This window comes from Stomoxys calcitrans, chromosome 1, assembly GCF_963082655.1.
Source record: "Stomoxys calcitrans chromosome 1, idStoCalc2.1, whole genome shotgun sequence".
NCBI classification, from domain to species: Eukaryota; Metazoa; Arthropoda; class Insecta; order Diptera; family Muscidae; genus Stomoxys; species Stomoxys calcitrans.
In genome coordinates this window covers 142405064-142429023 of record NC_081552.1, presented here as the reverse complement: position 1 = coordinate 142429023, position 23960 = coordinate 142405064, and the positions used below count along the sequence as shown (strand labels likewise).

General features: G+C 41.3%; 2 protein-coding genes across 2 annotated transcripts; one reads left to right on the top strand and one right to left on the bottom strand.

Moving 5' to 3' along the window:
• Positions 1 to 1572: 1572 nt before the first annotated feature.
• LOC106094487 (protein Pixie) lies at positions 1573 to 23689 on the bottom strand. The gene is made up of 7 exons (XM_013261714.2): positions 23585 to 23689; positions 23121 to 23336; positions 22438 to 23048; positions 22178 to 22373; positions 2202 to 2722; positions 1901 to 2135; positions 1573 to 1844 (listed from the first exon to the last, which is right to left on the bottom strand). The coding sequence occupies exons 2-7, from the start codon at positions 23331 to 23333 to the stop codon at positions 1788 to 1790; spliced, it is 1833 nt and encodes a 610-aa protein (XP_013117168.1). The 5' UTR covers positions 23334 to 23336; positions 23585 to 23689; the 3' UTR covers positions 1573 to 1787.
• Positions 7966 to 17633, top strand: LOC131998526 (uncharacterized). The gene is made up of 2 exons (XM_059370863.1): positions 7966 to 8173; positions 16285 to 17633. The coding sequence occupies exon 2, from the start codon at positions 16286 to 16288 to the stop codon at positions 17147 to 17149; it is 864 nt and encodes a 287-aa protein (XP_059226846.1). The 5' UTR covers positions 7966 to 8173; position 16285; the 3' UTR covers positions 17150 to 17633.
• Positions 23690 to 23960: the final 271 nt, after the last annotated feature.

The window sequence follows — 23960 nt, the reverse complement described above, 5'->3', positions numbered from 1 at the left end:
CGGCCAGACCCACTCGACTCAGATCCAGATCCCTGTGGACGCACCCCATCTTAGTCGCGGAGTTCCTGGGTCTTGACACTTAACAGAATCAAGCAGACGAAAGATAGTACACAATAAACTGCTACAACAACGACGAGGACGCAGAAGGCGACGACGACGACGCTTGTGACCCACTGCTAGCTATGTTCGCACAGCACCTTGCGACATAGCCAGTATGACTATACTCCCGTAGTGAAGTGAGGCCAGAGCAAGATCGGAAATGTACCAACTCCATGCACCGGTTACACCTCACCGACCGATGATGAAGGCGGTTCTGGCAAACCGAACAGAACCAGGGTCCGGGGTTCTTTTCAATCCAGGCACGGACCAGAAGCGTGCGGAGAAGGCACTCCGGGATGTGCCTCTCCCATGACGAAAAAAAGACGTACACGTACACTGAGGCGGCAGCCCTTGCCGATGAGGATTCCATGGGATTGTCTTGTCGTTGTAGCAGTGTGTTGTACAATGAGGCGGCAGCCCTTGTCGATGAATTGCTCCATCGGGTCAATCCGGTACGTACAAACGGCTGCCATGGGATTGAACCGTTGTTAAATATTGGGTTGCCTAAAAAGTAATTGCGGATTTTTTTAAAGAAAGTAAATGCATTTTAAATAAAACTTAGAATGAACTTTAATCAAATATATAATTGCCATTTTGTTCGATAACCTTTTGCCATCTTTCTGGCAAATTTAGTATTCCACGCTCATAGAACTTCTGACCTTTATCTGCAAAAAACTGAACCAAGTCCGATTTTATAGCCTCATCATTGCCGAAAGTTTTACCATTTAAGGAGTTCTACAAAGATCGAAATAAATGGTAGTCTGATGGTGCAAGGTCAGGGCTATATGGTGGATGCATCAAAAGTTCCCAGCCAAGCTCACTCAGTTTTTGGCGAGTGACCAAAAATGTGTGCGGTCTAGCGTTGTCCTGGTGGAATATGACACCTTTACGATTGACCAATTCTGGTCGTTTCTCCTTGATGGCTGTATTCAATTTGTCCAATTGTTGACAGTAAACATCCGAATTAATCGTTTGGTTCCTTGGAAGCAGCTCAAAATATACCACACCCTTCCAATCCCACCAAACAGACAGCATAACCTTCTTTTGGTGGATATCAGCCTTTGAAGTGGTTTGAGCTGGTTCACCATGCTTGGACCATGATCGTTTTCGACTAACGTTATTGTAAACAATCCAATTTTCATCTCCAGTTATGATTCGTTTTAAAAACGGATCGAATTCATTGCGTTTAAGGTGCATATAGGTGCACAAGCGTTGATTCGGTTTGTTAAATGAATTTCTTTCAATGCATGTGGTACCCAAATATCAAGCTTTTTCACCAATCCAAGACTTTTTATGTGATAATGAACGGTTGATTTTGGTATATTTAACTTCTCTCCTATCTCACGCTCAGTTACATGACGATCCAATTCGATTAATGCTTAAAATTTGCTTAAAATTTGTCAACGCCGACTATATGAAAAATCAGCAATTACTTTTTGGGCAACCCAATAATTCATTGCTTTAATAAATATGTATGTTATTTCGTGTGGTAGGCTTTATTTTTTCCTATTATATTCTTGCTGCTATTGATAATACAAAAATAATGAAAACCATTGAAATATTGAGTTAACTAGAATATAGTTGAATTGTTGCGGGTAGGATGCTATTGAAAAATAAAAGGGTCTTTCGCAATCATTAGAGAAAGATATTTCATGTTCTTGGAAACAACGGGTACATGCGTCTGCATCTTATTTGCCGTCATCCTCCAAGAAGAAGAATTGGCCGGAACGTTTTTGTTCAGTGTCCTAAAAGAAAAATATTGTTTGAGATATTGTCCTTACCGCATATAGAAGTAACTTACCTTTACAGAGTTATTTTTATTTATACGTGGCCTGAAATTGTTTGGATCACGCCGGAAAGTAATACCTAACAATTCCAAAAATCTGTTCATACCATTAAGCAATGATTGAGGCGAGTAAGCAGTGGTTTGTACCGAAGGCTGACCTTCCAGAACAATGACACGATCAGCCAAGTATGTTGCCATAATAAAATCGTGCTCAACCACGAAGCCAGTACGTTTGGCATGTAAAATGTAACTAGTGACAAAAATTATATTATATCGTATTTATGTATATTACAACAAAAATAAAGAAGAAACTCACCGCTTAATAACTTTTGCTGCGACTAAACGCTGTTCGGAGTCCAAATAAGCAGACGGTTCATCGATAAGGTAAACATCAGCAGGCTTACCCAAACACAACACCAACGCCACCCGTTGCAATTCACCACCGGATAAGTTTTGTACCTCTTGATCCATAATTTCTTCTATTTTCATTGGTTTCATAACGTCAGCAACAAACTGAGGGTGAACGTATGCATCACGGATTTTTTCGTGGAGTAAATGGCGTACATGATTTTGGAATTTCGGCGAAATCTTCTGCGGTTTGTACGAAATATTTAGCACCGGCAAATCAACGTTGGTATCTGGTTGCAAGTTTCCGGCCAGCATACGTATAAAAGTGGTCTTACCAGTACCGTTCTCCCCAAGCAACACCAAAATTTCAGAATCGCTGAAGTGCCCCTCTTGTACTGTAAGAGAGAAAGAGCCCAGTGTCTTTTTCATTGCAGGATACACGTAATGATTCATTCTTTTAATTTCTTCTTCAGTGGCTGACTCTGAAACCTAAAAATATCGAAACAAATAACATTTCGAATTTAGTATAAACAAAAAATGCTGCAAGTTAAGACAAAAGACAGTAACTGCAACATTTAGAACAGCAAAAAACCTGCTAAAGTGTCTGACAAGTTATCTGAGATAACGTTCAAGGCGCCAACTGAACTCAAGAAAACGCTGAGAAACTGCCTCAAGATAAAGTCGAACCTAAACAAACGACCAGGCACGGGCTAACTATGAGCAAGACGCAAGTTGGCACGATGTACGAGAATGTGTGTGGTGTTCATCGTTATCATGGGATGCTCAGCTGAGAACTACTGGGCGCATCCACAGGTTGTGGATAGTGAAATGCTTCTAAGGTACACCGTAAAAGGCTGCACAAGCCGAATTAAATGAACGATTGCATAACACACTCACAAATGCATGCGTAGCCACTCAAGGTGACAGTCATCTCAGGTATATCAAAAACAAAACAGCATGCCGTGAAGCGTGATATGTTGCCATGGGCTATTTCATATGCGATTGAACTCTGCAAAGAAACGTTTGCATTAAAGTGAGAAATATGTACATATTTCAAAAACTAAATAAATGGTGGAGAAAATACATTTTATATATCGTATTTGAAAGAATTTCTAAGCGGAATATAAAATGTTTTTATTCTCATTCAACAAAATTTTTTGTTGCCATATAACGTCAAGTTTTGGGGAAAAATTGTCTTGTCAAAAATCTGTAATTTACCATCATTTTGAAATGCAACAAAAAAGGTTTTTTGAAATTTTCGTAAGTGAAATTTTTATAAACCCTTTCCGTGTCCAGTAGCATTTAATGCTGTCTTTAAAAAAAATTACTACTACTATTACTATTTGTCATCCAAATATATGAAATTCCTTCAACATTGCAAATGAAATTGATTCCAATTATGAAACTAAAAAACTTCTAATATCGTTTCTTAAATACATGGCTAGTAAAGTAAGGTTTAAGTGGCAGTCTGCCATCAGATTCACTTGGAAATTTTCGCCCATTGTGATACCACAGGAGAAGGAACATGCCATCTAGATCGCTGTTAAAAGCCCCAAAACTTGCGAATGTTCACATCAGCTAATTTGGACATGTTATCAAAGAAAAGACACACACACAGCAGATGTACTTTGGTCTCTTCTTCATCGACGTCCTGACAGCTTCGGCAAAAGTCGTTACTGGCAGCCTTCAGTCTGTCAACATGTTTTCTGATCAGACAGTGACCTGTCATGACGGACACAATGACTGAGACGTCCGTTCTAGCCAGCGACAGTAAAACGGTAGACATATTCTAGTCTAAATTAGGCCACATAATTTAGGAATGCCCACAACCCCCAATCTATCAACTGTTGCCCTGGGACTGATCCTAAAGTCTTAGCTTACATGTCGCTAGAGGCATACCCACAGATTCCACTTCCCCTGGAATGTGTAAAGGTAGTTTCTAGTCTCACAAGCTCGTCCGCTTTATCTTTCTGTGGCCCGGCACCCAAAACAGGTGAATTTTGAACTGTTCAGCCATATATTGGGTTGCCCAAAAAGTAATTTCGGATTTTTCATATAGTTGGCGTTGACAAATTTTTTCACAGCTTGTGACTCTGTAATTGCATTCTTTCTTCTGTCAGTTATCAGCTGTTACTTTTAGCTTGCTTTAGAAAAAAAGTGTAAAAAAGTATATTTGATTAAAGTTCATTCTAAGTTTTATTAAAAATGCATTTACTTTCTTTTAAAAAATCCGCAATTACTTTTTGGGCAACCCAATAGTTGAGAAATCTGCGACAGTCGAGGGTGATTTTTGAATTAAGAAATATTTTCCCCAGTGATTTAATGGCTGCCTGGCTGTCTGAGAAGATATTTATGCCAATCGTCGTAATAACATTATATCTTAGCCATTCCACCATTGCAAGGATCTCTGCTTGATACACACTGCAGTGGTCGGGTAACCTCTTCGATATGACCAGTTCTAGATCTTTAGAGTACACCCCAAAGCCCACCTGGTCGTTTAGTTTGGAACCATTGGTATAGAAGCAAATGTAACTTCTGTTACCAGGGATATCGTGGTTCCAATTGGTTCTATCAGGAATAGTGGTACAGTAATTTTTATCAAAAAGCTGCTCAGGTAGGGTGTAATCCACACTGCCTGGAACATCGGATATTGTATCAAGTATAACACAGTGTCCGTGGCCGTGGGTAGCCACAATGTCCAGAGGCATACGATGCAGCATTAAATTCAGTGCATCAGATAGTGTCGTCCTCAGTGCGGCTGTGATGCACAAACAAGCCATCCTTTGGATCCGGTTAAGTATTGAGCAGTAGGTGGATTTTTGAAGCGCGGTCCACCAGACCACAACACTATATAGCGTAATAGGTCTGACAACTGCAGTATATACCCAATGTATGACACGCGGTCTAAGTCCCCAACTTTTTCTAATGGCTCTCTTGCAGGTGTATAGGGCAAGAGTGGCCTTTCTTGCCCTACTACTTCTGTCTTGCACGGATTTATACCCAGACCACTTTCGTTAGCCCACTTTACTGTTGGACGTAAAGCTTCCTGAAGTATATCTCTTAGAGTGCTGGGAACTTTCCTCTAACCGCAATTGCCACGTCATCAGCATACGCGACCACTTTTACGCCTTTTTCCTCCAGAGATAATAATATATTGTTAATGGCTATATTCCAAAGTAGATAAGACAGTACACCTCCTTGAGGTGTTCCTCTGCTGACCCATCTTTTTAGATCCACAGATCCCAAGCCCGCCGTAATGCAGTAAGTTATTAATAAACTTTCTTACGGTAGAATTGATGCCTACAAACTCCAACTCCTTCATGATTGATGTCGGTTTTACATTATTTAAAGCACCTTCAATGTCAAGAAATGCTACCATTGTATATACCTTGACAGCGAGAGAATTCTCTATGTAGCCGATTAGGTCGTGAAGGGCTGTTTCAGTGGATTTGCCCACCACCGAAGGATGGGGGTATATTCATTTTGCCATCCCGTTCGCAACACATCGAAATATAAATTTCCGACCCTATAAAATATATATATTCTTGATCAGCGTAAAAATCTAAGACGATCTAGACATGTCCATCCGTCTATCTGTTGAAGTCACGCTACAGTCTTTAAAAATAGAGACATTGAGCTGAAACTTTGCACAAATTTTTTTTTCCATAAGCAGGTTAAGTTCGAAGATGGGCTATACCGAACTATGTATTCAGGGTCTTAGGCCCATAAAAAATAAAATTATCCGATTTTGCTGAAATTTGGGACAGTGAGTTATGTTAGGCCCTTCGGCATCTTTCAATAAATTGGCTAAGATCGGTCCAGATTTGGATATAGCTGCCATATATCCTCCGACCCATAAAAGCCACATTTATCATCCGATTGTGACATTTGGGACGGTGAGTTGTGTTAGGCCCTTCGACAACCTTCGTCAATTTGGCTCAGATCAGTCCAGATTTGGATATAGCTGCCATGTAAACCGATCCTCCGATTCAGGGTCTTAGGCCCATTAAAGCTACATTTATTATCCGAATTTGCTGAAGTTTGGAATAGTGAGTTGTGTTGGGCCCTTCGACATCCTTCTTCAATTTGGCTCAGATCGGTCCAGATTTGAATATACACAATTGAACAATGACTTCTACTTATTAGTATTTGGTCCAAATCGGAACATATTTTGATATAACTGCTATGGGACATAAGGTATGCAATTTTCACCGGATTTTTATGAAAGGTGGTTTACATATATACCCGAGGTGGTAGGTATCCAAAGTTCGGCCCGGCCGACGCCTTTTTGCTTGTTTCTTTTTTGTTTGTGAAGAAGACATATAGTAGATACTTGTTTATGCCGCATACCTTCGCCGTTTAGTGTTAAGTCAAATGAATTTTCATATCCAGATGTCACTTTTCATCTTAGATAAGGCTAAAAAGTAGTTGCGTTAAGTTTACTACTTGTTCTTTTGTATTAGCTCACCGAGTGATTTCTCGTTCATTCAATTTGTTACCATCGAATAATAAAGTTAAAAGTCATCGTCTACTTAACCATAAATTTCTACGTTTTCTTAAAGAGGAACCATTTTGGTAAGGCTAAGCAACCGAACTCTCCCTCGTGGCTTACTGAAACCTGATTTCGTTTGTTTTTCGTATTTCTTTCTGCTTTTTAATTCCATATCACCGACATTGAATGGATATATTTCCGAGATTTAACCAAATCTACCATCTTTTAGGAAATCCAAATTTTTGCCAGTTTCTAATTCCTAAGTTCAGCCAAAAATTCTACATGGTCCTTCGAACCGGATTTGGAAAGCCTAAAAGAAATTTTTCATCCACAATTGCAATTTCGTTTAAGCAGAAATAAAATCGAATCCAGGTATGTTCGGCTAATGAAAAACTATTTTCGTATAAAAGTAGAGGGACAGAAGTTACGTGACGTGTTTTTCCTCACAAAGTTCCTTTTCTGCGGAGACAGGTGTTAAATGGTGCATTTAACATAGAAGTCCAAAAAAGGAAAAAAAAAAAAAATCTAAATGAGACTACATATGTGCTCTTAGATAGCAACAACATTTATATTCCAATAATTTGGTACAATTGCTCGTACATTGTGTAAGGCGAAAATAAACTTCCAATCTCTTTGTTGGGCATCGATTTAACATACCCAGTGGTGAGAATCCCATTCCTCTTCAATCCATTTGATTCGGCACTTTAATTGGGAATATCAATGCTAATTTTTGCCTGTTTTGTTGACATACGCGTCAATCGTTGGTCAAGATCTGCTACAGCACTGCTCCATAATAGATAGCAACAGCGAATTGATATAGCAGTCGTGAGCAGCGGTAGCACAGGTTCGTTTTTGTTTTGATTCAGCTGACTATTAAAACAGGTTCCCTTCCATAGGGATTTATAACACTCCATTATGGGTACCGTTTATGTATTCATGATAATCAGATCATAAAATTGAAGGAGAAGTAAAATATCAAAAGGGCAGTGTGTTGTCGGAAGCCATATCCACTTACATCGTTTTTATACTGTCATTATTTTGCCTTTGTTCGCCCTATTTGTCATTACTGATATTGTTGATCAAAGCAACGTGTGTGAATTAAATATAGAAAAGTTAGAAAGTGCTACTTGTTACATTTATCGATTTTTGAAACTGCGGACTATAAAGAGTAAATTTCATTGCTGAACGAGATACGTCAGAGGACCTTAGTTTTTGTGTTTATTTTTGGTTGAACACAACATAGAGACAAAAGTATTTTGGCGATATATACTTTGGGAAGAATTCCAAAAGAGGCTGGATCATAAAGACACCATCAGTTAGAAGACGGCATTAAGGGCAGTGAAGAAGCCTTAACCTCTATAATCCTACACCAAGTTCATGGCCCAGAAGGAGAAAAGAACATCAAGGAAGAATACCAAATTTGAACCAAATTCTGGGGATTAATGCAGGTATTTTGTGAGATAATAAAAGTGAAGTCGAGCTAAACTATATTAGATCAGATTCGTGAATGGTCTTTAGTTTTTGTTGTTCCTACGATAATTTTTTTGGATTTCCGATACGAGTTGCATCATTTGTAGACTATTTTTTTCGTTCATTTTTTCTTAAAAATTATTAAATTTACCATTGAATTACCCTGCCATAAACGAAATTTTCCTTCTAGTCCATTGTACGGATACAACTTATGTGAGAATATTCCACATGGCTGCATTTGTGGTCTTCGATTTTCAATCCAATTGCGTTTGCCCACATATGAAATGTTTTTCTAATTGAGGTTAAATTTTGGAGTATATTTTGAATTTTGTTTTTGCTCCAAAAGGGCAGGAAGTTGATTGGATCGAAGTTTTGAATTCATTCGTTTTACATTTAATTTTCTTATACTCTTTTTGAACGGGGTTTACAGATATTTTTCTAATATTGATATATATGTTCGTTGAGATTCTGAGGTTTGGACTATTGTGTGGTCAGAATGTCCGCTTTGACAAGGTTTACGCAAATATCTGACGCTTTGATTATTTTCAACGCCGATATTTGCGGAGAATCTCTCAACAATTCTTCAGTCTACTCTTTGGAGGTACATAAGGAAGAACTGCGAGATATTTGGCAGAGAATGAAACCCACGTATGAGGAAAGTGTTCAGGAACTAATGGCTTCTGCGGACGAGAATAGCAAAGCTGATCTTGAGACTATTCGAGCCCGGTACCACAGCACTTACACTACATATGTCGATTCTGTAGCTAAGATAAGTGCCTGTATAGAATCCAAACGGGCGTCGATATCCAATCCAATTCCGATGAATACATCTTCCGTCCGAGATGAATATCCGTCAGTTCATTTACCACCGTGTGACACAGAGCTCTTTCACGGAGATTATCTAGCTTGGCCGACCTTCCGAGACTTATTTACGGCCATCTATATAAAGAATTCGAGGCTTTCACCGGTGGAAAAGCTTTTCCATTTGAATAATAAAACGCGAGATGAAGCCAGGGATATTGTCCGCAAAGCCCCATTGACCAATGAGGGCTTTGATATTGCCTGGAAAGCTCTGCAAGTTCGGTATGAAAACAGGAGGTTGCTTATAAATAGCCAACTGAAGGTTTTGTTTAGCCTTCAAAGAATATCTGTCGAATCCGGAGACTCCATAAAGGAGATTCAAAATTCCATCAACAGCATAATATCTGCTCTGAAACTCTACCAGATCGAGATACAAAGTTGGGACCCTATTTTCGTCTACCTATGTAGCACTCGACTTCCCGAAAATACCCTTTCATTATGGGAGCAGTCTGTCAATAACAAGACAGAATGTCCGTCCTGGAAGGACCTTGATTCCTTCCTCACTAGCCGATACCAAACGTTGGAGACGGTTCGAAATTTAAGTGATCAGCCTTCCACTTCTAAATCGAGCGAACCTCCCAAAGTTAATGTCAAACTATCCGGTTAGAAACGGGTTAATTCTTATCAGAACAGCTTAGCTCTTCCTCCTTGTAAACTTTGTCCAGACGTATCACATACAATCCGAGTGTGCCCAAAGTTTATAAGCAAGTGCTACAACGACAAGTTGGCTTTTATAAAGAAGATAAAGCTATGCTTGAATTGCTTTTCGAAGGGACATGTGGTAAAAGATTGCAAAAGTGCATTTAATTGTTCGAAATGTCAACGAAGACATAATACCTTGCTTTGCAATACAGGAACTGAATCGGGTAACCAATGTATCACCGCTCCAAATACACCAGTTCTACAGTCCACATCCGAAGATACGCCCCAAATTTCTAGCGGTGTGACAATTCAGTCTTGTGCTGCTACCACATCCAGAAAGGTTCTCCTTGGTACAGCAATTATTCACATCCTTCATAGAGGTGAGATATTTAAAGCAAGGGCTGTATTTGATTCTGGTTCAGAAGCTTCGTTCATTTCTGAACACCTTTTCAACCTTCTTCGACTTAATAGCAAAAGGATATCCGCCCAGATCTCCGGGCTGAATGGGTGTGTGTCCGCATGTTCACAGAAAATATGCGACTTATGTTTAAGTTCACCCATAGACTCCGGAATTTTCATAAATGCTTCCGCAATCGTTCTTCCCCGACTGACATCTTCATTGCCCACCTTTACGGCTGATAGCGACATGTTTTCCCGTTTACCGGACATTCGTCTGGCGGATCCTGATTTCTTTCGAACATCATACATTGATATTCTGATCGGGGCAGACTTAATTCCTCAGGTAATGCTTGGTGGGGTGAGACACAAGGTTTGTGGAACACTGATGGCTCAAGAGACAGTGTTCGGATGGATTTTGACAGGGCCTGTTGCTTCTGATAATATTTCCTCCTTTCGAACAACGGTCTCCTACTTTAACGAGTTAGCGCTCGATGAGAGGATATCCAAATTTTTTGAGATGGAAGATATTCCTAAACGAAAACACCTGTCGGATGATGACAAATACTGTGAAGAGTACTTTGCTGAGTCCACGCGAAGGGGCCCAACGGGCCGATATGTTGTATCATTGCCATTCAAGAAAGAGTTTGGAAATACTTTGAGACTAGGTCCGTCGAAGAGGAATGTAACGGCCCAATATTTTCGGAACGAGAATCGTTTGATTAGAACACCAGATCTGAAGGTACAATATGACAAAGTGCTCAAGGAATACTTGGAACTTGGCCATATGAAAGAGGTTCCGTCAAATCCTTCCCAAGATGATTCCAGATATTTCCTTCCACATCATGCTGTGGTTCGCCCTGACAGCGTGACTACGAAGGTCCGCGTCGTCTTCAATGCTTCGAATCCAACTTCGAATGGTGTAAGCTTGAACGACGTCCTTTACTGCGGACCGTCCCTCCAACTTGACCTGACTAGTTTGCTTCTCCAATGGCGCTTTTACAAAATCGTCTTTAACAGCGATATTGAAAAGATGTACCGCCAGATTTCCGTTAATCCTAGCCACACACCCTTCCAGCGTATAATCTTTAGGGATGATCCAAACGACAACCTCCACGAATATGAGCTCCAAACGGTTACGTTTGGATTGAATTGCGCCCCATATCTCGCACTTCGTACAATTCAACAGCTAGCCACTGACATTAAGGATGTTTATCCGCTAGCTAGTCATGTTTTAATGTCGTGTATGTACGTAGATGATGTTATGGCAGGAGGCCATGACGTGTCATCAGCCATTAAGGTCCAGACAGAACTGACTGCTGCCCTGGAATCCGCTGGATTCGCATTGAGGAAATGGACCTCCAATTCATCCGAATTCCTTGCTTCCATTCCTAGGGAACATTTACTCAATGAAGATTTCCTACAGTTTAATGACAATAGCACGGCTAAAACTTTGGGCGTAAGGTGGAACGCCAGATATGATTATTTCTATTTTTCTGCCAAAGCCATCAGGCCTAATGAGAGGCCTACTAAGAGGTTCATTTTATCCGAGATATCTAAACTGTTTGATCCCGCTGGCTGGCTTTGTCCATATATTGTACTAGCCAAACTATTAATGCGAGATATATGGGCCTCCAATACCGACTGGGACAGCCCAGTTCCGACACATTTATTGACTAATTGGTTAGATTTCTTGGCCAATTATTCTGATATAAATGACCTCCGTATTTCCCGTTGGGTACAATACACACCCGACTGCGAGGTGCAACTGCATGGCTTCTGTGACGCCTCCGAGAAGGCATATGCCGCTACCATTTATTCACGCACCATCGATTCCAATGGCAATATAAATACCTATTTACTCGTGGCAAAGTCCAGGGTATCTCCTTTGAAAACCGTTTCGATCCCAAGGCTAGAACTTTGCGCCGCACTTTTACTTGCCGAGACGATTGAGGCATTGATGCAGGTTTTCCCTATTCCGAATACGAAAATCTTTTGCTGGTCGGATTCCATGATTGTCCTAGCATGGTTGAAGAAACCTGCATTCCTTTGGAAAACGTTCATAGCCAATCGGGTTTCCAAAATTTCCGAGATTATCAGTGGGGACAATTGGTCCCATGTGGAATCTAGACACAATCCTGCAGACATTGCCTCTCGGGGTGCTTATCCGAAAGAGCTTTCCGGTAATTGTACATGGTGGTGTGGACCGCCATGGTTGCAACTTCCTCCAAGTTTGTGGCCAATACCAAGTTCGGTCCAGATTGACGAAACTCTAATGGAGGTTCGCCAAGTTCAAAATAATTTCGCGTACTTTCCGAATTTCGAAGACCTTCTTGACCGATTTTCTTGCCTAGGAAGGGCGCTCCGAGTAATGTCATACGTGTACCGATTTATTGCCAGTCTGAAGGGCAGTAGGGCTTCAAATGACAGTATTCATTCTGAGGGAGATGTCATCGAGACGACTAGAAATTCGATAATTAAGTTGGCGAAAATATGCGACTTATGTTTAAGTTCACCCATAGACTCCGGAATTTTCATAAATGCTTCCGCAATCGTTCTTCCCCGACTGACATCTTCATTGCCCACCTTTACGGCTGATAGCGACATGTTTTCCCGTTTACCGGACATTCGTCTGGCGGATCCTGATTTCTTTCGAACATCATACATTGATATTCTGATCGGGGCAGACTTAATTCCTCAGGTAATGCTTGGTGGGGTGAGACACAAGGTTTGTGGAACACTGATGGCTCAAGAGACAGTGTTCGGATGGATTTTGACAGGGCCTGTTGCTTCTGATAATATTTCCTCCTTTCGAACAACGGTCTCCTACTTTAACGAGTTAGCGCTCGATGAGAGGATATCCAAATTTTTTGAGATGGAAGATATTCCTAAACGAAAACACCTGTCGGATGATGACAAATACTGTGAAGAGTACTTTGCTGAGTCCACGCGAAGGGGCCCAACGGGCCGATATGTTGTATCATTGCCATTCAAGAAAGAGTTTGGAAATACTTTGAGACTAGGTCCGTCGAAGAGGAATGTAACGGCCCAATATTTTCGGAACGAGAATCGTTTGATTATAACACCAGATCTGAAGGTACAATATGACAAAGTGCTCAAGGAATACTTGGAACTTGGCCATATGAAAGAGGTTCCGTCAAATCCTTCCCAAGATGATTCCAGATATTTCCTTCCACATCATGCTGTGGTTCGCCCTGACAGCGTGACTACGAAGGTCCGCGTCGTCTTCAATGCTTCGAATCCAACTTCGAATGGTGTAAGCTTGAACGACGTCCTTTACTGCGGACCGTCCCTCCAACTTGACCTGACTAGTTTGCTTCTCCAATGGCGCTTTTACAAAATCGTCTTTAACAGCGATATTGAAAAGATGTACCGCCAGATTTCCGTTAATCCTAGCCACACACCCTTCCAGCGTATAATCTTTAGGGATGATCCAAACGACAACCTCCACGAATATGAGCTCCAAACGGTTACGTTTGGATTGAATTGCGCCCCATATCTCGCACTTCGTACAATTCAACAGCTAGCCACTGACATTAAGGATGTTTATCCGCTAGCTAGTCATGTTTTAATGTCGTGTATGTACGTAGATGATGTTATGGCAGGAGGCCATGACGTGTCATCAGCCATTAAGGTCCAGACAGAACTGACTGCTGCCCTGGAATCCGCTGGATTCGCATTGAGGAAATGGACCTCCAATTCATCCGAATTCCTTGCTTCCATTCCTAGGGAACATTTACTCAATGAAGATTTCCTACAGTTTAATGACAATAGCACGGCTAAAACTTTGGGCGTAAGGTGGAACGCCAGATATGATTATTTCTATTTTTCTGCCAAAGCCATCAGGCCTAATGAGAGGCCTACTAAGAGGTTCATTTTATCCGAGATATCTAAACTGTTTGATCCCGCTGGCTGGCTTTGTCCATATATTGTACTAGCCAAACTATTAATGCGAGATATATGGGCCTCCAATACCGACTGGGACAGCCCAGTTCCGACACATTTATTGACTAATTGGTTAGATTTCTTGGCCAATTATTCTGATATAAATGACCTCCGTATTTCCCGTTGGGTACAATACACACCCGACTGCGAGGTGCAACTGCATGGCTTCTGTGACGCCTCCGAGAAGGCATATGCCGCTACCATTTATTCACGCACCATCGATTCCAATGGCAATATAAATACCTATTTACTCGTGGCAAAGTCCAGGGTATCTCCTTTGAAAACCGTTTCGATCCCAAGGCTAGAACTTTGCGCCGCACTTTTACTTGCCGAGACGATTGAGGCATTGATGCAGGTTTTCCCTATTCCGAATACGAAAATCTTTTGCTGGTCGGATTCCATGATTGTCCTAGCATGGTTGAAGAAACCTGCATTCCTTTGGAAAACGTTCATAGCCAATCGGGTTTCCAAAATTTCCGAGATTATCAGTGGGGACAATTGGTCCCATGTGGAATCTAGACACAATCCTGCAGACATTGCCTCTCGGGGTGCTTATCCGAAAGAGCTTTCCGGTAATTGTACATGGTGGTGTGGACCGCCATGGTTGCAACTTCCTCCAAGTTTGTGGCCAATACCAAGTTCGGTCCAGATTGACGAAACTCTAATGGAGGTTCGCCAAGTTCAAAATAATTTCGCGTACTTTCCGAATTTCGAAGACCTTCTTGACCGATTTTCTTGCCTAGGAAGGGCGCTCCGAGTAATGTCATACGTGTACCGATTTATTGCCAGTCTGAAGGGCAGTAGGGCTTCAAATGACAGTATTCATTCTGAGGGAGATGTCATCGAGACGACTAGAAATTCGATAATTAAGTTGGCGCAAATGCACCAATATCCAAACGAATATCGCAAACTTTCTCAGAAGGAGCTAATACCCACCTCTAGTTCACTTTCTAATCTCAATCCCTTTATAGACAAGAATGGTCTCATGCGGGTTTGTAGCCGTATCGCTGGGTCAGAAAGCTTAACTTATGACGAAAAATATCCGATTATACTTCCATACCACAGTACGTTTTCCAGGCTTTTACTACGTTTCATTCATACCATAACATTACATGGCGGAAACAATCTGATGCTTCGTATGCTACGGCTCCAATTCTGGATGCCTAGAGCTAAGAATCTCATCAAATCTACCGTTCACAATTGCAAGATTTGCGTTATTGCTAAGCATAAGTTGCAAAAGCAATTGATGGGAACCCTTCCTCCAGAGCGGACAACACTATCCCGCCCCTTTACGAATACGGGGTTAGACTTTGCAGGCCCCTTCGAGATAAAGGCATATACAGGGCGTTCTTGCAAAACTACAAAGGGATATGTGTGTATCTTTGTCTGCTTCGCCACGAGAGCAATCCATCTCGAGTTCACTACTTCCCTTTCCACTGCAGCATTTCTAGCTTCCTTTCACAGATTCGTGTCACGACGAGGGTGTCCACGTAATCTATATTCAGACAATGGTACCACCTTCGTGGGCGCTTCTAAAGAAATCTCTCAGAATTTTCTTCGCTGTTCCCGCGATTCAATATCCGCAAATTTTTCGTACCAGAGTATAACATGGCACTTTATACCCCCGGGAGCTCCTCACATGGGAGGACTCTGGGAAGCCGGGGTAAAAAGTTTTAAGCTACATTTCCGTAAAATGGCTGGCAATCATAAATTTACTCTGGAAGAGTTCGCTACAATTCTAGCCCGAATTGAAGCCTGCTTAAATTCCAGGCCAATTTCTCCGGTATCTGAGGATCCAAATGACCTATTGGCATTGACGCCTGGTCACTTTCTTACCGGTGGTCCGATCCTCTCCATTGCCGAACCATCGGAGTCCGATGGCAATCTTTCCGTTTTAAACCGTTGGCGTCGAGTAAGGGCTCTATGCCAACAATTTAGCATCCGATGGAAACATGAATATATCAAAGAAATTCATAAACGTATGAAATGGCAAACCCCTCAGAAGAACTTAGAAGTTGGCTCTATGGTCGTTATTCGAGATGATTGTTTACCCCCAAATGAGTGGAGACTGGGTAGAGTTTCTAAAATTTATACTGGGAAAGACCATTTGGTAAGAGTGGCCGATATTGTCACGACAAGGGGTATAATCACTCGTCCGATAGTGAAAATTGTTCTCCTCCCTCCTTGCTAAATTTTATTACAATATATCCTTATTTAATTTCAGTATGCCTTCGATAAAATGTAAAGTGTCCAAAGGACGTCGCACCAAGTTCAGCTTTAATTGCAGATTGTGTAAGGGCAACCATGGGCTGCGAAAATGCCAGAAATTTCTCTGCATGACCGTCGATAAACGTTTGCATGCAGTTATAGCTAATAACTACTGTCCCAATTGCTTGGCCCATACGCATTCATCCGGAAAATGTTTTTCTAGCTTAGGATGCAAACATTGTGGAGGCAGTCATCATTCCTATTTGCATATCCACTCCGAGAAACACGACAACCAAAAAACAGAAGCCAAGGATAACTATCAAAAACCCAAACGTTCAACAACAACCCAACATAAACGTCCAACAACAACAACCATATCTCAAGCCGTGAGCCTTGAAACACTTACCAGTCCCCATACAACTAATCTTTTCCCAACGGCCGTGGTAGATGTACTCCATGGCAAGAAAAAGCACTCGGTCAGAGCCGTAATAGATCCATGCACATCTATTAGCAAAATTTCACAGCGATTGATAGAGAAAATTGGGCTAACTACTACTACTCTTGGCAGCGAAACTATCTGCCCTGTCGCGATCCATTCCAAATGTATCACCAACAGGTTATTAGAAACCATGATGACTGTGAACCATCGCATATCTATGGACACCCCAAAAAGATCAATTCCAGCAACAACTGCAGACAAGTTCCCAAACATGAAGTTGGCGGATCCCCATTTTTATCAAAGTGGACCATTCGACATCGTTTTTGGATCCGACTTATACGCCAAGATAATTCTACCAGGTCTTCTACCAAGCAATGCCGGGCTTCCCGTTGCAACTAATACTATATTTGGATGGGTTTTGTCTGGATCGTGCTCAGCTTAGTAGCCTATTTTATTATAAACATTTGAAATATCAAATATGAATTATACAATTTATTATGAATTCCTTTAGAAAATAAGGCAACTTTTTAATATTTGCATTACTGCAAGAGGGGCCGGAATGTTTATGCCGCATACCTTCGCCGTTTAGTGTTAAGTCAAATGAATTTTCATATCCAGATGTCACTTTTCATCTTAGATAAGGCTAAAAAGTAGTTGCGTTAAGTTTACTACTTGTTCTTTTGTATTAGCTCACCGAGTGATTTCTCGTTCATTCAATTTGTTACCATCGAATAATAAAGTTAAAAGTCATTGTCTACTTAACCATAAATTTCTACGTTTTCTTAAAGAGGAACCATTTTGGTAAGGCTAAGCAACCGAACTCTCCCTCGTGGCTTACTGAAACCTGATTTCGTTTGTTTTTCGTATTTCTTTCTGCTTTTTAATTCCATATCACCGACATTGAATGGATATATTTCCGAGATTTAACCAAATCTACCATCTTTTAGGAAATCCAAATTTTTGCCAGTTTCTAATTCCTAAGTTCAGCCAAAAATTCTACATACTTTTTAGGTGAAATTTAAACGATATATGTCAACTTAAACGGTTGCTATATGTACTTAAATACAGGCAAATTTTTATTAAAATATTTTAAAACCCCCTCGAGTTCTTAAATTCCAAAGCCCGGATACCGTTTTGAGCACAAGTTTTTTTTCCATATGTCTCTTACTAGTTTTTTTCGATTTTCTCTCACTGTACGCTGTTGGACCGCTCGAAATCCATTGATTTCATGCCTAATACCAAATCAATTATCTTATGGTCTTTTCGGTAGTGAAATATCATGCCTAAAAAATTTCGCTTTACATAATTGTCCGCCCACATGTCGATGGTGGCTGATGCACTTCCTTGACCGTCAGATTTAATAATGTGTGCCAAAAAATGCTCCACACAAAAATGTAGGTGTGTAGTTTCCACTTTCAACATGTTCAGCCACACTTTCAGAACCTTTGTCCATTTCAAACAAGGTTAGGTTAGGTTGAAAAGATGGTGCAGAAAAAATCCGCCACATGCCACTATGGACATACACCTAAGCCAGTAATCGTCTTGTTGTGCTCTCTAAAAACTATAAAGTAACCTCTAAAAAAAACTAAGTTAGGAATTCCGTGCTACTTACAAAATTCTTAATTGTTTTCAAAACGAAGCCGTGCAATGACAAAGGAAATGCTCCAACGTCTCATCATCCTCCCCTTCTTGCTTCCTTTCAGTAATAGCCTCGTCTTCTTAACCAAGTTTATTGACGGCAGTCCTCTGGGCTTTACCGCCAAATAGTCTGCCCTTTCATTTCCCCTTACTCCGTTATGGCCCGGCACCCAAACGATGTGGATTTTGCCATATTCAGAGAAGTCGTTCATCTCCTTCTTACACTGCAAGACTGTTCGTGACCTTACCGTCCTGGTTGTTATTGCCCTTATGGCAATTTTACTGTCGATAAAGGTGTTCACACTCGACGTCCTCGCATTAGCACCACACCACTTCACGCATTTCGTGACCGCCCGGATCTCCGCCTGCAGGACCTTATGATGGTCAGGCAGTCTAAAATAGATCTCAATTCCTGGGTTCTCAATGTAAACCCTGCCCTCTAGCTTTGATCCATCCGTGTAACATGATCTTCCAGATGGCAATATTAGCGCTCTGTCAATCCAAGACTGTGCCGATGGCAGCAGTGCCTCGTACTCGACTTCAAGGTTCAACTCAGGTATCCGATCGGAAACCTCTTCTCTTCCTTCCAGGTTTCCTATCGTCGCCTCGATTATACCACGATGGTGTGAGCTCCTCCCATCCTCAATCCATTCTCCCATCGCCTTAAGTCTCATAGCCGCAGTGACTGCTTTACACTTAATCTATAATCAGGCCTCATTTCGAGCCTACGTCCCGTCTACATAGTGTCCAACATCTGTGAGCCTTCTCAGTACGCTCCTGAATGTGACACTTCCAAATCAGTTTCCTTTCCAAGATCACACCTAAGTATTTGACTTTGTCTGATTTCGAAATCGTCTTATTGAGGAAACGTGGTGCGTTTAATTGGCTTCGTCTGCCTCGTGAACAGGCATATTTCAGTCTTCTCTGAGTTAACATTGAGACCTCTGGCCATATGCAAGACCCTTTCGGCCCTTCTGCATAGTTCGTTTAGATCCTTACTCCTTAGAAGTATTATAACATCGTCTGCCTCAGTCCGCATCCGTAATAGGTCATTTATGGTGGTCATCTATTGCAGTGGTGATAAAATGCCCCCCTGTGGCGTGCCCTGTGCCACTTTCTCCCTTATATTTATGCCATGGGAAAGACAATTTATCCACCTGTTCCTTCAATCCCATGGCAGCCGGTTGTACGTACCGGATTGACCCGATGAAGTTCTTCATCGACAAGGGCTGCCGCCTCAGTGTATAACACACTGCTACAACAACAACCTGTTCCTTAGCATATGCCAGGATAGGCCCCATAAACATCATTAAGGATGTCAAATCTGACGATTGAAAATGTCATCATATAGGAGAAAACGTAAACAAAGAATGAATGTAAAAAGAGAACAAGTTGACATCCTCAATGCCAAGTACTGCCAAATATTAAAAAAAAGTATATCGGCTGATCGCTTGGCTTAACCTTATTCAGTGAATCCTGAGCATATGCTTTATCCAGTCTCTAAGGACCGGGTCCACCCGGTACTGGTCTAAGGATTGGATCAGTGTGTTGGTCCGCACCCCTCGATGTCAATGCATACCGCATACTTCTATGTTATGCACAACCTCGTGCAGGGCAGTCTGCACAGACCTTCTCTTGACATAGACATGCTGTTTGTATTTAAGCAGTTCGCTGGATGTCCTACTCTTTATCATGCTGTCCACAATGCGTTCCATGATTTTGAGTAGAAAGGACGTAGGCTTATGGGTCTGTAGGCCTATGGTGTGGCATAACTTCTCTTGGCGGGCTTGGGTATAAACACCACCCTTGCCTCCTGCCAAGCTTTCGGAGTATATGCAAGTCCTAGGCACGCTGTGAAGATTTTGGCCACACGATGTGTCAGATAGTCCGCCTCTTTCTGTATTAACGCCGGAAATATTCCATCAGATTCGGGTGACTTAAATGGTTTGAAGCTCCTCAAGGATTCCTTCACCATAAATTCCGTAATTATAAACCTTCGATCAACGTCATTATTCCAAGATTCCGTTGTCTCCGTGAGTCCCTTCGTATCGAACGAAGAATTTTAATTTAATCACGCTCACTCACGATAATGTGATTTGATTTGGATCTCACTCAGGAACCACGTGACTCACGCGTGACACGACTACTCACGACTCACGTGCACAACTCTCGCTGGGAGCACCAAACAGGCAGAAACATTGAGGTCCGATCTGTGTTCGTCCGATCTGGTGTTCGTTGCTGTCATGAGAAGCTTAGCTGCGTCCACAGGTTGCGGATAGTGGAATGCTCCATACGGTATAGCTGGAACGGCATTCACGGATCATAAGCGGGATCGAGCGGAGAGTCTCAGTAAGCGGTCGGTCGGCTACTGCTCTTGCACAAATTCTGAGTTCCTATGATGGTCGATATTACAAGGCGAGTAATGGAAGCACTCCTTGTCACGATGATATGACGGCGCAATGGCAATCCATTGCCCACTCAATGGAAAACGACGCGAAATTCGTACTTGGATACCGGAAGCCTGCCACAAGAAACCCATGATAGGACCACGAGTGTCGAGATGCTACTGAAGCCAAGAATGTGGCATACAGAGCAACCCTGCAATCAGTAGATGATAGAGAGGTATCGGGAGAAAATGAGAGAAACGTCTATTCCGCAGAAAGAAGAAGTAAATGGAAAGACGTGAATGTGAGCGATTTGAAATGTATAGGAGTCAGATGTCCGGAAATTTTACCAAAAAATTAACCATTAAACCGAAGGCTTTTGGTTGAACTGTTTAAGAGCGGAGGTGATACGCTGATAAGGCGTATGCATCAGTTCGTCTGCACGATCTGGCTACAAGAACACATACCCGATTATTGGAAACTCGGCATACTAAGTCCCATACACAAGGAAGGGGAAAAAATGGTATGCGCCAACTATAGAGGAATAAGTTTTCTCCCTATTGCATTCAAGATACTATGGAGCGTTCTTTGTGAAAGATTATACTGTAGATTAGACTATAGTCAACGAAATAATTGGGCCCTACCAGCTATGTCCGAGTTTAGTATCCCTGCAAAATTAATAAGGCTCTGCAGAATGACACTTGTTGAAAAACTCCGAAAAATTCAAAAATTATGATACAAAATGGATGTTCAACCGAGCTAGTGAAAATGGAGAAAGTTGGGAACCACAACTTTGAGATAGTCAGCAACTTTATCTACCTTGGGACCGCCGTGACCGAAACGAATAACACCAGTTTGGAAATAAAGCGAAAAATAATACTGGCAAACAGAGGCTACTTTGGATTGAGTAAGCAGTTAAAAAACAAGGCCATCTCTCGACAGACGTTAATCACACTATACAAGATACTGATACTTCTCGTGTTGTTATATGGTTCCAAGAAATGGGTACTTGTGAAAGCAGACGAGGCAGTGCTTGGAATGTTTGAGAGAGATTCTTCGTAAAATTTATGGACTAGTTTGCATTGATGGAGAGTATCGGCGTCGTATGAACTACGAACTGTATGGGCTACATGACGACGTTTACATAGTTAAACGTATCAAAGTACGTGGGTTGCGTTGGCTAGGTCATGTTTTCAGAATGAATGAAGAAGCTCCAATGAAGAAGTCTTTTGAAAGCGACCACGATGGTACAAGCAAACCGGAACGGCTAAAAGCCCGATGGAAAGATCAAAAGGTAAGAGACAGCTCGAAACTTGGTGTCAGCAAGAAGAGTAAGAGCGCAGAAGATCGAGGCTCTTGAAAAGCTATTCATAGTTCGGCTAATGAGACAAATGTTGGCATAGCCAATTAAGGTAAAGTAAAGAAAATTCAGTTATACATAAACCTACCTTGAATGTTAGGGATTCTGTACGGAAACGCATATTCTCGGTTGGGACAAACCCGTCCAGGAATATATTTATACCTTCTCGGACTGAGAAAGGCATAGTTACGACGCCATAGCAGCCAGGAAGACCATAAAGACAGCAAATAAAATCGGACAAATAGTCCAAAACAGATAAGTCATGCTCAACAACGATTATAAACCTAAAAGATAAAAAATAATCTTGATTTCTAATATTTATAACGACAACAGAAAATGTTCGCTTACTTGCTAGGATCTAATAAATATCGTATCGTCAAAGCCGCATTTAGACGTTGCTTTACATCTAAGTAGGAAGAGGGTTCGTCAAACATGAAAATGTCAGCATCTTGAATGCAGACCATTGCAATGGCAAATCGTTGCAGCTCTCCGCCAGACAAATCGGCAATGTTTCGTTCCCGTATGTGCAACAGATCCAGCATTTTGCAAATTTCTTCCTGGTTTTTCCGATCATCTTTTTTATTAAGCAATTCACACACAGAGCCTCTTACGGCTTTGGGTATCTGGTCGACGTACTGTGGCTTCACAAGTGCCTTTATATTATCTTCTAGAATCTTAGTGAAATAATTTTGCAGTTCAGATCCACGAAAATACGCCAAAATTTCGGTCCAATCTGGAGGATCCATGTAGCGACCTAAATTGGGCTTTTGCTTTCCGGCTAAAATTTTCAGAGCAGTAGACTTTCCAATTCCATTTTGGCCAACAAGACCAAGTACCTCACCAGGTCGAGGTATGGGCAAGCGATGCAACTTAAAAGAGTTCTTACCATAGCGATGGGTCGTATGTTTCTCCAAGTTGCTTGGAACATTAATGATCGTAATTGCTTTGAAGGGACATTTCTTTTATCGGATACAATAAAAAAAGTGATACACATTAAAATATTAACAAAAACTAACGGAAGTCATCCTCACCGTGACGCAAATACCGCAACCTATGCATAATTCTTCCGAAAGTAAAGCAATCTTAGAAGTGGGAGCTACTTCAATACAAAGTTTTCCCATCCGCACGACGGGACACGTTTTCTTGCATTCCTGGCGACAACGCTTAGGTTTGCACTTGTCATCACTAACAATTGCAATACGCGTTTGCTTGTCCGTCTCCTCGTGGTCTTTTCGATTCGCCATGATCTAAAATCAGAAAAAAATTTACATTTTTTATTGATGTGTTAGAAACTGCCCGCACCCTATTTGACAACAAAGCAAATACATAGGTGGAGATGCTTTAGACATTTTAATCGCATAAACTTAGTGTATAACCTCAACTTTTGCAACATATTATCCAAGTAAAAAAATTCAATTTTAAAGTTGATTGGTCACCAAGGCCATTTTAACAGGCACCTGAAATTATATAGGATATATTTTGTTTTGTAAAATACCTTTAAATTTATTAAAAATAAGGAGAATTAGGCTCCGAACGCCTAGCTGCGTGGCCTCGAATAATCAGAAAGAAAACGTCAAATATACTACATTGCAATGCAGGCAGCCACACTTGCAATGAAAGGTAACACCAATAATCCACTCATATAGCAACCATGGGTTTATTTACGAACGAAGAAAACAAAACAGAAGAAGTCAGTGTACACTTAAGAGGTAAGCAAAATAAATTCATTTACAGGTAAGCTGAGCATGCACCTCTGGCGAAATTTTCGTTACCATAAGAAATGCATTGACATATCCTAAACGAAATTTTCGTAACCGATACCGCTATCGCAATTCTAGCTTGCAAGGACGCAGCACAACTGAAATTTTCTT

Coding starts and splice junctions, on each gene's coding strand:
- LOC131998526 (XM_059370863.1), top strand. CDS start 16,286: ATGCCTTCGATAAAATGTAAAGTGTCCAAAGGACGTCGCACCAAGTTC.
- LOC106094487 (XM_013261714.2), bottom strand. CDS start 23,333: ATGGCGAATCGAAAAGACCACGAGGAGACGGACAAGCAAACGCGTATT. Junction 2,723..22,177: donor CAGAATCCCTAACATTCAAG/GTAGGTTTATGT, acceptor CGATATTTTTAG/GTTTCAGAGTCAGCCACTGA. Junction 1,845..1,900: donor ATAAAAATAACTCTGTAAAG/GTAAGTTACTTC, acceptor TTTTTCTTTTAG/GACACTGAACAAAAACGTTC.